General features: G+C 38.2%; 2 protein-coding genes across 2 annotated transcripts in view; both read left to right on the plus strand.

The window, feature by feature from the left end:
* The window catches only part of LOC111458044, a 7,683-nt gene extending 528 nt beyond the window's left edge, over positions 1-7,155 (plus strand). The window contains exons 2-9 of the mRNA XM_023100541.1: positions 533-845; positions 4,199-4,396; positions 4,515-4,787; positions 4,893-4,995; positions 5,095-5,213; positions 5,411-5,587; positions 6,097-6,890; positions 6,964-7,155. Coding sequence (XP_022956309.1) covers positions 546-845; positions 4,199-4,396; positions 4,515-4,787; positions 4,893-4,995; positions 5,095-5,213; positions 5,411-5,587; positions 6,097-6,890; positions 6,964-6,991 — 1,992 coding nt within the window. The 5' untranslated portion in view covers positions 533-545 and the 3' untranslated portion in view covers positions 6,992-7,155. The remainder of the gene's footprint in view (positions 1-532; positions 846-4,198; positions 4,397-4,514; positions 4,788-4,892; positions 4,996-5,094; positions 5,214-5,410; positions 5,588-6,096; positions 6,891-6,963) is intronic.
* Positions 7,156-12,631: 5,476 nt separating this feature from the next.
* Positions 12,632-13,259, plus strand: LOC111458050. The gene has a single exon (XM_023100549.1). The coding sequence runs from the start codon at positions 12,702-12,704 to the stop codon at positions 13,077-13,079; it is 378 nt and encodes a 125-aa protein (XP_022956317.1). The 5' UTR covers positions 12,632-12,701; the 3' UTR covers positions 13,080-13,259.
* Positions 13,260-13,270: the final 11 nt, after the last annotated feature.

The raw sequence follows: 13,270 nt of genomic DNA on the forward strand, positions 1-13,270 counted from the left end.
AATCGTTTTTTTTTTTTTTTTTTTTTTTTTCGTCTCTTGTTCCTTCAATGTTCTTGAATTTCGCTAGTTGATTCCAGAATTTTCGATCCTTTTTGTGTTCTCTGTTTCGCACTGGACAGTTGTGTAATTGAACTCTGCTGAAATATGTCTTTTATGCCGGATTTTCGTATGTCTTCTCCGTTTCTGGTTTATTTTGGAAGTTTATCTCCATTATTGGTTGGATATAGGTACTATGCTGGTTTTTTGAACTCATACTTTTAGGTTTTGTCAAATATGGGAAGAGAAGAGAGCATGTTCTTAGCTATCCATTTCTTTTGAACTCATAATGTCGGCTGATAATACACACGTTTCAGGGGCCTTTGGAGGGTTTTACTGTTCGAAAGCTGTAGTTTTTTCTTTTATTTATTCGTGTGTATCGTCTCAATCTGTTGCATGTATGTGTCAGGGGATTGAAAAGTTTGTGCAGTTCAGGGGCTTTTTTCTTCTGTAAACAGATTATTTTACCTTGTATTCTCCTGCTCTATTGCTTTAGGGAATACAAGTTCATGGCAACTGCAACTATGGCCACGGCTGCTGGTGCAGCTGCACTTCTATATTATACATTGAACCGTAAGTTGCACTCAAGTAGAGATCAAGATGATAGTGATGTAGCTGGTAATGATGCTTCCAGTCATGCTCTTCTGGGAGGTGATCGAGTTTCTCATAGACTAGTTCAAGCTCCTGCTACATGGCTCGAAACAATTTCAACATTATCAGAGACACTTAGGTTTACGTACTCGGAGACTCTTGGAAAGTGGCCCATTGGGGATTTGGCATTTGGAATTAATTTTCTCTTAAAGAGACAGGTATGGAGCTTTTTGATGGTTGTAGTCTTTTAATGTATTAATTTAGTCTATTATATGTGTAAGCTGGTTGGTTTTGCTTTCATTATTTCTCCCTTCAAAGCTGAATGTACTGATAAATCTGTTTCCTTATAAGTGTTACTACTTTAAAGTGCGAGAGAAAGCGTTTTATATTCCTTTCACTTTTGGTTTATGTGATAATAGTGGGCTTCACTTCATTTGATCTCTAGTTCTCCTAATGCACATCAAGACTTGTATGATGAGTACTTATGCTCTAGTTGAATTTCATTGTTGTACCTTTCATATTTCCACTCACACGTAAGGAAAGGTCTACACTCTTTTATTAGTGGTTCATAAATAGAAGATCTTTATTATACTATCTAATTGTGGTCTATTTGTATGTATTTTTGAAAGAATAAAACAGATGAGCTGATTATATTATGATGGTAAATGGTCTTAGAGTTTTTGGTTTTGAGGGAAAAGAGAGGATGGTTTATCAATTTTTACCTGGAAAGGCTTATCTTATGGAGGTTGGCAAGGCGTATTTCATTGTTGGGTTTGGAGAAAGAGGACTTCAAAAAAAAAAAAAAAAAAAAAACTGAGTTTCAACTTCTCCAAACAAATTAAACGTTCATTCTTCAAAACTTCACATTTCTTATAGTGGGTAATGTATGGTTGTTTTGAGTGGCTTACCTACTTACTTTCTATCTCTATTTAGAGTCCTTAGCTCGATGAGTAAGGCTTGAGAAGTTGATGGGGTATTTCTTATAGGAGAGTTTTGAGGATGGAGGTGGGTTGCACCTTGTGGATTGGGAGATGGTTTCAAGGCTGTTGAATTGGAGGGTTAGGCATTGGTAATGTGTGGGTGACTAACATAGCCTTTTAGGTTAAATGGCTCTGGTGATTTTATCATGAACCGACACTTCATTGCACAAGGTGGCTTCATCCTTTTGATTGGATTGATTGGACTAAATGGGAAGGATACCTATTTTTGGGAGAATAAGTGGTTGGGGGGGTGTCCCCTATGCACCCTGTTTCCTAATTATACCAGCTGTTCTCTTCCAGGAATCATTACGTGGCATTCTCTCCGAATTTTCGCCTTCTCCTCCTCCTTTGGGTTTCCGTCGTTCGTTGACTACTAGCGAAACAGCAGTTTTCTTGTCTCTCTGTCTTTGTTGGGAGTTTTTCTCTTTATACCGGAGAAAGGGGATATTTGTCCTTGGTCTCCTTGTCCTTCCAAAGGCTTTACATGCAGCTCTTTCTTCCGCTGCTTAATCAATCCCTCCCATGCTAATGCCTCTATCATTTCCTCAGTATGGTAGGTAAAAATTCTGTGAAGGTGGAGTTCTTTGTATGGTAGGCTTTGCATGGACGGGTGAACACGTTGGATCAGATCTCAACCAAAGGATCCTCTTTGGTTGGGCCTCAGTGTTGTATTTTGGAAACTGAGGATCTTGATCATATTCTTTGGAGTTGTGTTTTTACTCGAGCTTGTTGCTGTGGTTTCTTCGATGATTTCTTAACACTACAATTTTTAAGTGGAAGGAGAGCCCCTGTAGTGATGTTTGGTCTTTTGTTAGGTTCTCTGTTTCCCTGAGCCTCAAAATTTAGACTTTTTTTTTTCTTTTTTTTTTTTTGTAATCACTCGGCAGTCTTCTTTTTTGCTTAGTTGGAGCCCATTCTTTTAGTTGGCTCCCCTTTTGTGGGTTTTTATTTTTTATTTTTTGTAAGCTTGTATGTTCTTTCATTTTGTTCACAATGAAAGTCAAGTATTTCACAAGAAAGGTACGGTGGGTTAGTAAGAAATTTTAGGTTTTTTTTTTCTTGTATTGATCTTCTGTAACTTTAGTCTAGCTTTGTTGGTGGTTCATAAAATATGAGCTAAGGAGGGTAGAAATTATTAATTCTATTCCTATGGGAGAGGGTGGAAGAGGGGAATTGTTTGCATTTGGTGGGTTGGGAGGTGGTCTCTAGGCCCTTGGACTTGGAGTGTTCAGACATTGATAATCTTAGGATGAGAAACACAACCTTGTTGGCTAAATGGCTTTGACAATTCTATCATGAAGTTGATACCGTATGGTACAAGATTATTGTTGGTAATTACAGGTCCTACCCCATTGAGAAAACCAGTGAGATGTTAAAAAAGGCACTTCAAAAAACCTGTGGAATGAGATTGTGATGGAGCTTCCTATTTTTCCTCAGTTTATTCATAATGTAGTGGGGGATGGGCGGGATACTTATTCATGGGAGGATATGTGGTTAGAAGATGAACCTCTCTGCTACCACCCTTGCTTATAACATTTATTCTCCTTACAATCGGCGGCTTCAATTCTTGATCCGGTGGATTTGCTGCTCTCTCCTCCATTGGGTCTTAGACAACCATTGACCATAGGAAGACGTGAGATGTCTTGAATCTCACTCTCATCTTTTCCGACTTAGGCCTAGAGGGGGGATGTCCTTTGGATTTTTGTCCAAAGGTTTTTTGTGTAGCTCTTTTTCTCTGTGTTTATCCAACCCTTTGTCTGTGAATGATTCTATGTTATCCTCAATTTGGAAGGTAAAGATTCCCAAGATGGTGAAGTTCTTCACATGACAGATTTTTCACTGAAGAGTTAATACCTTGAATCAAATCTCGGCCAGAGCGCCTTTGGTGGAGCTTATCCTTCATCTGCCTTTTCTTGATTAAGGGCGGTTTTTGGCAGACTAGGGGGTGTGCTATTTTGTGAAGGTTGTGGGGCAAGAGAAACAACATAATCTTCTGAAGGTGTGAGAGTTCTAATAGCGATGTTTGGTCCTTTATAAGATTCTCTGTTTCTCTCTTGGGGTTTCTTTTGAGACTTCTTTAATTATTTTCTAGGTCTTATTTCTCTTGATTGGAGTCATTTCTTGTATTTTGACTCTATTTTGTGGGCTTTTCTTTTTGTGTGTCCATATATTCTTTCATTTTTCTCCATCAAAATCATTCAAGTTCCTTCATTAAAAAAATCAATTCCTTATGAAATTCTCGGTTGGGATGTAGCCTGTGGAATTTGGAGGTTGGGGTTTTTTTTTAGGTCAGATATTTTAGGGTTGAAGTAGTTTAAAGGGAATGCTGTTGTAACTTCCTTGAAGGGAATTTTTTTTTGTGGGGGTACTATGTTGTAATTTGTAATACTTGAAAGGAATACCTTTTTTTTTTCTTCTTTATTACAACTTTTCAGACATCAACAGAGAGTTCTTGTTTTCTTTTTTCTTTTTTTTTTTAAAAAAATCCTCAATAGAAGAAGATAATGTTTGATCTGAACAATTTAAGTTAATTACAAATGCTGCTACTTATCTTATTGGTTTGGCCTTTGATGGGATGTGCTTAAGTGCAGGGAAACTTACATGTAAGCGGTGTATTTGGCAATGAAGACAGTAGTCAGCTTAAGGGAGCTGAAATGATTAGTGAGCTGAAGTACCTCTTGCACTTATTGACTTTGTGTTGGCACTTCTCAAAAAAACCATTTCCGCTGTTTCTAGAAGAAACTGGTTTTTCCGAGGAAAATGTTCTCCTTCAGGAACCAAAGGCAGGAGTAAGTCTTGATGAACTTCGGATGAACATTGAAATAGATATTGTACATTGTACACTTCCTCTCACTTCTTCGAGTTTGATTTATCATTAACATTTATCACATTAATCGATGACTGCAGATTTTAAAGCCTGCTTTTACCATTATAGTTGACCATAATACAAAGTGTATTCTCCTGTTAATTCGTGGAACACACAGTATCAAAGACACTCTTACGGCTGCCACTGGAGCTGTGGTGCCATTCCATCATAGTGTTGTGCATGAGGGAGGGGTTAGCAATTTGGTTTTAGGATATGCGCATTGTGGAATGGTTGCAGCTGCTCGTTGGATTGCAAAGCTATCTACTCCTTGTCTTTTGAGTGCACTTGGTCAATATTCTGGTTATAATATTAAGGTTTGACATTTCTTCTTAGTCTACTGTGCTTTTTAGCAGATAAAAGTATAAAGAACAAAAAAAAAAAAAAACTTGATGGAAAAATCTTTTGTTGGTTTCTAATAGGTTGTTGGGCACTCTTTGGGTGGAGGAACTGCTGCACTTCTAACTTATATCTTAAGAGAGCAGAAGGAATTATCCGTTACTTCTTGTGTGACATTTGCCCCAGGTCTGTATTTTTCTTGCATGGCTTCTCTGTGGCATTTTCTATTATGCCTATTATACTTGGACATGATGTTCCGACTTCTTTTTCTTATCAACTCTGCAGCTGCTTGTATGACGTGGGAACTAGCAGAATCGGGCAATGAATTTATCACTTCTGTTATTAATGGAGCTGATTTGGTGCCCACCTTCTCAGCTGCTTCAGTAGATGATTTGCGTGCTGAGGTATGTTTCAAGTTCATCTAATTGTTAAGAAATTTATTTGTTTTAAGTTATTTAACACATATTACCTACAGGTGACCTACAGTATTACTGCATCTTAGTGTGTGTGTGTGTTAGATACTCACTAAGATGAATGAAATTTAGTTAAATTAACCACATCACTCTGACTTTTGCTGAAGGAATTGAAATATCTGGTGTAGGTGACTGCTTCTGCTTGGGTAAATGATCTGAGAAATCAAATTGAGCGCACTCGAATTCTTAGCACTGTTTACCGTTCTGCTTCGGCATTGGGATCCCGTCTCCCATCCATAGCCAGTGCAAGAGCAAAAGTTGCTGGTGCAGGGGCCATTCTGAAACCAGTCTCTAGTGGTACACAGGTAACCTGCGTTGTGCACATGTGATCCCTACATAGTAATTTTAATAAAGCCGGAATTTGACAGAAATTTTGAAGTTGACGTGATTTGGCTCTTTGACTCATTAATAGTTTACTGAAACGTGATGCAGCTTGAAACCTTTTGGAATTCATAGGCAGGCTTAGGATCTCGTGAACTTAGTTTAGACTTCAATTAAACGGGTCATACGATTCCCAATACGAGGCCATTTGTTTTGCAATGATCTTGGAACCCATGAAATGGATATCCAGAGGGTTCGTTTTTTCTTGACTGTAATGTGGGATGCCTGAACAGGCATCTTAGGATGTTCTTACTACTTTTCTATGAACAAACACAATCATCTAAAGATTTCAGGCATCCAGGTTCTCGAACAATTAGATATCGGACATCTAATGATGACCCTTAATATTCATGGGGATGTTATGGCTGGTTAGTTCCTGTGACTTGTTTATAATAGTTAAATTTATAATTGGTTATGTTTGGTATTTCTACAGGTTGTGATGAAGAGAGCACAGAGCATGGCTCAGGCAGCATGGACACGACCCTCCCTCCATTTATCATCGTGGTCATGCATAGGCCCACGTCGTAGAGCCATGACTTCTCACTCGACGGCTGAAGAAAATGGAAGTTCTCCAAAATCATCTCCAAGAAAAATGGAATCTTTTGAGCCGCTTAGATCATCCCCTCAAGAAATTGTTGAAGCTACCGAACTTCCGGAATCTTCAACTACAACAATACAATGGACTAATGAAATTGAATGTTCTTATTCTGAGGAGATAAATCCCGATGGCATGAGAGATGAGCTTGACGATGATGATCAGGCCCTCATGAGTCATATTCAGGATGAACAAATTACGGAAGTAGAGTTATGGCAACAACTTGAGCATGAACTACACGATAGGAGTGAGGCTGATGTTGCCAAGGAAATAAGGGAAGAAGAAGCTGCTGCTATGGCAGAAGTAGGACAATCTGATAGCTTTACTTCTGGAATGAAGGAAGCACACAGATTTTTTCCTGCTGGGAAGATCATGCACATTATCGAAATCGAAACTCAATCAGATGCTCCTGATTGTGAAAGTGATAGCAGCTCCAGATCCAGCACCTCAGACAGTAGCCCACAGGCGCAGTCTAGGACTGGTATTTTCCTTACGTCAAGATCACTGTATAGCAAACTCAGATTGTCTCAGACAATGATAAGTGACCACTACATGCCAGCTTATAGAAGACAGATAGAAAAGTTAGTTAAAGAACTGGAGAAAGAAGAATGTTGTAATCGTGGAATGGAGAGGTAGAAGAGCTTTATACAGAAAACTAATTGTAGTGACACTACATACATATTTTCTAACACAACTTCTGTACAGAACAGGCTTTGCGTCCCCAATGACTTAGAAACGTATTGTCTTAATACGAAAAGTCCTCCACTGCTATTGGTTGAATGAGGTAATTACTTTTTGGCACTGCTCAATATCCTTTGGGTGTAATACGAATGGCAATGGATTCAGCTCAAGCTGCTTTCAGAATGTTATCATTCTCGATGCAAAGATGTCTCAGTATCATTATGTTGCTGATTCTTTATTTGCTTCTGTTTGAATGTTAGTTTTTTACTGTTTGTTAAGCAACTTGTATGCACTGACTGAAAGATAAGAGGTGTTTATGGATGTGATCTTTCACGAGTTATTCGTAATCAGCTGAGTCAAAAGTTTATTTTACCATCGTAATTACATCTTTCATTTTTAGTATCACTTATTTGACCATAAAGTAAGACCCTCTATCTGTGAGAAGGTAAGATTCTGTTGGATTTTATTGTTCAAGTTTCAAAATTAGTACCGAAGGAAATTAATCATTTACAATTTTATCTTACAAGATTATGTTTTTAACGCTCTTTTTAGTCACATAGACATATTGGATTGACTACAAAAGTGATTTGAAGGACAAACTCTCATAAACGGGAGTTTATAACTCGCTCAAAATTATGATGGCCAAAGATTTGTTTTAGGTTTGGATGAGAGGATTTGCCATGTTGTTGAGGTCATAGCCTCTACCACCTATGCTACCATTCTAAGAGAAAATAAGGCTATAGAGGGAGGTGAGCCGAAGAACTCCAAGGGTCGGTAGCTCCGACAACCAGAGTAGGACAGAAGTTACGTTACGATCAGATTGATCCGCACAGTCAGCCACCAGTACACCCATAGGAGACGATGCTTGGCTCGGACCGGAGAGTGCTTCAAGTGTGACCAAAAGGGCCACATCACGAATAACTGATTGAGGAAGACCACGAAGCATCCTATTAACCAACCTATAGGCTCAAGTAGTGCAAAGAGGACTATGCATGCTCGCTCTCAAGCGAGAGCATATGCTTCCACTAGTAAAAACTAAAAAATGCTTACACTAGTAAAGACTCAAAAAAGGCAGTCTAGGTGGTGTCAAACACTATTTGTCTTTGACATAAGGTCTACACATTTGTAGACTAGGTGGTGCCAAACGCTATTTGTTTTTGGGCACTTTGCCATAACATTGTTTGACTTAAGGTCTACACATTTGTTTATATCTCAATCATTGGCTAGTTAGACACGATTTCCGTTAGAGTCTTTATTGCATGTATTTTCTGATAGTACTCTAGCAGGGGTAGACTGGATTATTGGGCTAAAAGGTGGGCAACTATCTGTATACCGGGACAGACTCTAGATGTAACCCTGATAAATTTTTTTTTTGTTCGTGGTGCCAGTGGTGAGTAAGTTCCCAAACGCTTTTTAGAGGATTTACCGAAAGTTCTCCTTCTTGAGCTATAAAATTCTACATAGAGCTCGAATTGGGTACCTACCCTATCTCCAAGGTCACGAACTGCATGACACTAGCAGAATTGAAAGAACTCAAAGTACGGTTGCGAGACTTGTTGAATAAAGGTTTCATGTGCCCCCAACGTGTCTTCTTGAGGTACACTCATGTTGTTTGTCAAGAAGAAATATGGATCAATGCGCTTGTGTGATAATTACAGGAACTGAGAATAAGAGAACAGTACAGAATAAGTACTCTCTCCCTTGCATAGAGGACCTATTTGACCAACTCGAGGAAGCGATAATGTTTTCCAAGATAGACCTACGGACAGACTATGATTGTGAACAACTCATCCAAAATGAGTTACGATCATTATGAGCTAATGGTTACTTCATTCGGGCTCACCAATGTTCATGGAGTTAATGAATCAAGTGTTCAAGGAATGTTTAGACACATTTGTTACCGTATTTATAGATGACATCCTAGTGTATTCTAAGATGAACCAGGAACACAAGTTACACCTCCGAAAAGTCCGAACAATCATGAGGAAAAACAAGTTCTTTGACAAGTTTTTCAAGTGTGAAATTTGGTTACGATAGGTCTCAGTCTAGGACATGTGCTGTCAAAGGATGAGGGTTTTAGTGGATGCCGCAAAAGTGAAAGCAATCACTAAGTGGATTCTCCCAACTACCGTTACTAAGGTGCGCAGTTTCTAGGGACTAACAAGATATTATCGACGCTTCATACAGGACTTCACTAAAATAGTCTCACCACCCACACAATTGACTAGGAAAGACGTTCCGTTTATGTGGAGGAGGCGTGTGAAGCAAGCTTCCAAGATTGAAGCATATGCTAGTGTCAACTCCAGTACTCACAGTTTCAGAGGGTTCAGAAGGTTATGTGGTCTATAGTGAGCTTCCAAGAAAGGGTTGGGGGTGTGTGTGTTGATTGAGCATGGGAATGTCATCACTAATGCATCTTGTCAGTTGAAGAATTATGAGTAGAAATACCCCACTCATGACTTAGAGTGAGCTACAGTGATCTTTGTAGTTACACTATCTGTATGGGAAAATGACTCAGATTTACCCAACATGAGAGTTTGAAGTACTTTTTAACCTAAAAGGAGTGGAACATAAGACAACAAAGGTGACTAGAATTAGCGAAAGAAGACACAAACATCTAGTATCACCCAAGAAAAAGCGAACATAGTTGTCGATACCCTAAATTGGCAAACGACCCACTTGTCTGTCATGTTTACTAGAGAGACACAAGAGTAAGCAGATTTTGAGAGCAAGTAGGAATTGGCCGTAGAGGGAGTTCTAGCATAGTTGACCCAACTTACCTTCCAAACCACACTCCGAATCAACAGATGGTGGACTGTTACAATAACGCAGTTGTGTGTACTCAGACTTGAAGAGCTAAAACAAGAGATACTTATGGGAATCAACAAATGGTGGACTTTATGAAATAACGAGGTGTGTGTTGCAGGGTATTCTGAAGTTCGGACAGAAGAGCAAGTTGAGCCTACACTTCTTCGGACCCTTGAACTAGTAGATCGATCATAGCCTTATTATCGTCTCTCCCTACGGTGCAAAGATTCGTTTACTATCATAGAAAAAATAGTATTCTAAAATAATAATAATACATAAATGTTGAATCACATCAGCATGTGGGTCACACAAAGTTCCACCAACTTCAATAATTCAACCTTTTTTTATATATATATTTTTAAAATATTAATAAATGATGTTGAAGTCTCTAATTTACTAATTATTATCTTATCTCTCCATTTAATTTATATATTGTCTAAATTATTCTTTTCAAATATATATATATATATATTGTCTAAATTATTCTTTTCAAATATATATATATATATATATATATATATATGACAGTGACTTCGTTTCATATCCTTTTTCTTTCACTTGGAAAAAGGAATTAATTTAGACTAATTATTGATAACTTTTTTTTTTCAATATTTTAATAACTAATAAAAAGCTGACTAGACTTTTTATTTTATTAAGTTGACGTGAAATTTCTTTGTTAAAAATAGTATATTTAAAAACCTTTAAAACTAAAATAAATTTAATTTCTAATTAATATATATATATATATATATATATATATGTATATATATATAGAGGCTTTTTTCTTCGCCTAATAAAGAATAGAAAAGAGGGGAATATAATGCTCTAGTACTCATTAGTAATGAAGAGTAACTACGCATTGTGATCATTAAAGATGCGTGTTAATTAACAAGCACAAGGCATGTGGGACACCATTGAGCATCGTGACGACGTCAAAGAGCGCAAGAACAAGATGACTCTTGCTACTATCTATCGAGCAATTTTAGAGGACGTCCATCTCATGTTGGCGGAGAAGAACTCAACAAAGGCAGTGTGGGAGATGTTACAAATAATGCATATGGATGCAGAACAGGTTAAGAAAGCAAAAGTACAGACTTTGGAAAACGATTTTGAGGTTGTCCACATGATGAATGGTGAGTCAATGGGGAGTTGACAATGATTGTTATTGACATTCACATTAGATGACAAGGTGAAGGAGATCTACGTCATCAAGAAGTCCCTCTGTGATTCATGTAGATCATTACCTCCATTGAGAAGTTTGATGACTTCAAGAACATGTTAGTTGAGGAGGTCGTTGGTCGTCTTAAGGCTCATAAGGAGAGACTTTTGCGGCTACGGTGACAGACAGGAAGAGAAGCACCTTTTACTCGCACACATAAAGTGGCTTGCACAGACTGAAAAGAAAAACGTGACTAATTTTTATTTTTTAGGCACGGACGGACTCGGCGATAGAAAGTAAAGTTGATGGGTGTGATCAGAGATGTGCTCACGCTATTGTATCGCAAACCATTGATGACGTCAACCCTCAGAAGGACAAGAGCGTGATCAAGTGTTACTCTTGTGAAAAATACTGGGGTTATGCGGCAAAGTGCCATAACAAGAGCACACTGAGGACACGACCCTCTTATTCACGCATGGCCAAAAGCTCCCACTGATGTTGATCATGCTCAATGAAGAGAAGGTTATGACAAACCACATCGTGAATGGAGAAGATCAAATGGCGACAAATATATGGTATCTGAACAACGGAATGAACAACCACATGACTTCCCGAAAGGCCCGATATTCCGATACAAGAACGACGATCCAAAGCAAAGGATCCATCTTATTCCGATACAAGAACGACGATCAGCATCTTTTGATCAAGGTATATTACATCCCATGCTTCAAGAGTAGCATTATTAGTCTTGGTCAAATGGAGAGAGAAGGGAGCAAAATAGAGTTAGTTAGCTCATTCATTCGGATGTTCGACAAAACGAAACCCTATTGATGAAGGTTAGACGATTGTCAAACCACCTATACAAGAGACTATTAAAGACAAGCCCACCCATCTTTTGATTACAACACTCGCAGACTCAGCTTGATTATAACATGCAAGACTTGGGCACCTAAATTTTTCATATGCTCAAAATGACGGGGGAGAAGAAGATGGCAATGAGACTACCAAAAATCCTACCCTCGAAGAACCAGTTATGTGAAAGTTGTCTAATCTCTAAGCAGACAATATTTTCATTTGCTGCTCAAACAAATTTGTGTGTCTGAGTGTCCATTGTTACAAGTGCATACAATTTTATATTGCCCGCTCACTCTAACATCAATTACTCGTAAAATGTACGATCGTGACACTCACTTACTTGGATCCATAGAAACATGTGGCTTCATTTTTCACCAACCATAACCAACCGTGACACTCACGTACCTGGAAGTGGTTCCTATTCCGAACAGGTTTTAACTTAGTGTGCTTCGATCTCGAGTCAAAATCAATATTTGAAAACTCATAAATCCAAATGCAATTTAAAAAAAAAAAAAAATACATTTTCCAACATTTTATAGTTCCACCAAAGTCCACTTGACATGAACAAATGAACCCAAATTAATTAATTATATATATATAGCTAGAAGAATGAAAATGAGAATAGTTCAAATAGTTTAGTTAATTATGGAATAAGTTAAAATAGGGTTCTATGCATAAACAATATTTAAATCAAATCAAGCTTTCAATTCAACTATATTTTATGGAATTACATTACATCAAAGCTGGCTCTCAATAAATAAATAAATAAATATATATATATATATATATATGATGAAATATTAATATACATTATCTTAATATTAATACAAACAACAACAACGCACATATTTTGAGCCTTTAAGTTCTAATTCATCACTTTCTCCAAATCTTATCTTTTTCCTTCCATCCCATCTCTCACATAGGAGCCAAAAACTCAAATATGGGTCAACCCTATGAGCCGGAAGAAGGGCAGCCTGGGGCGGGACTGCGGCGGGGGACACGTCGGGGGACACGTCGGGGGATGCGGTTTCGGAGGCGACGAATGCCAGTGGCACGGCTCGGGGGGAAGAGATCGGGGCGGCTTGTGGCTTGGGGGAGGATGCTGAGGAAGATAAGACTAAGATGGGTGAAACTGAAATGCATAGCCATGGTGAAGAAGATGAAAGAATACTACACAAGGTTGATGAAGGATATCATAGAGGCAGGAGCCTATGCTCGCTCTTATCAACATAGGCTTCTCTTGGAGACTTCTTTTGCCATTCCAATTCTCGGTGTCTCGCTCTCTACCCATTCCAGTGTTCTTGCTGCCACTTCGTAAATCTCCTACTCGTCTGTTTCATAACGTGTAATGTGTACATATTTGTTCATCATTCAAAAACTTACTCAGAAGAATTTTCGTTTGTTCCTTCTGTTTTCCTTTTTTATGAACTTATTCAATCTATGTATAAAATATGATAAAGAAAGGCCGATCTTATTTATTAAGACGATAAACGTTACGCTTCCACATCA

This window comes from Cucurbita moschata, unplaced genomic scaffold (assembly GCF_002738365.1).
Source record: "Cucurbita moschata cultivar Rifu unplaced genomic scaffold, Cmos_1.0 Cmo_Scf00020, whole genome shotgun sequence".
NCBI lineage: Eukaryota > Viridiplantae > Streptophyta > Magnoliopsida > Cucurbitales > Cucurbitaceae > Cucurbita > Cucurbita moschata.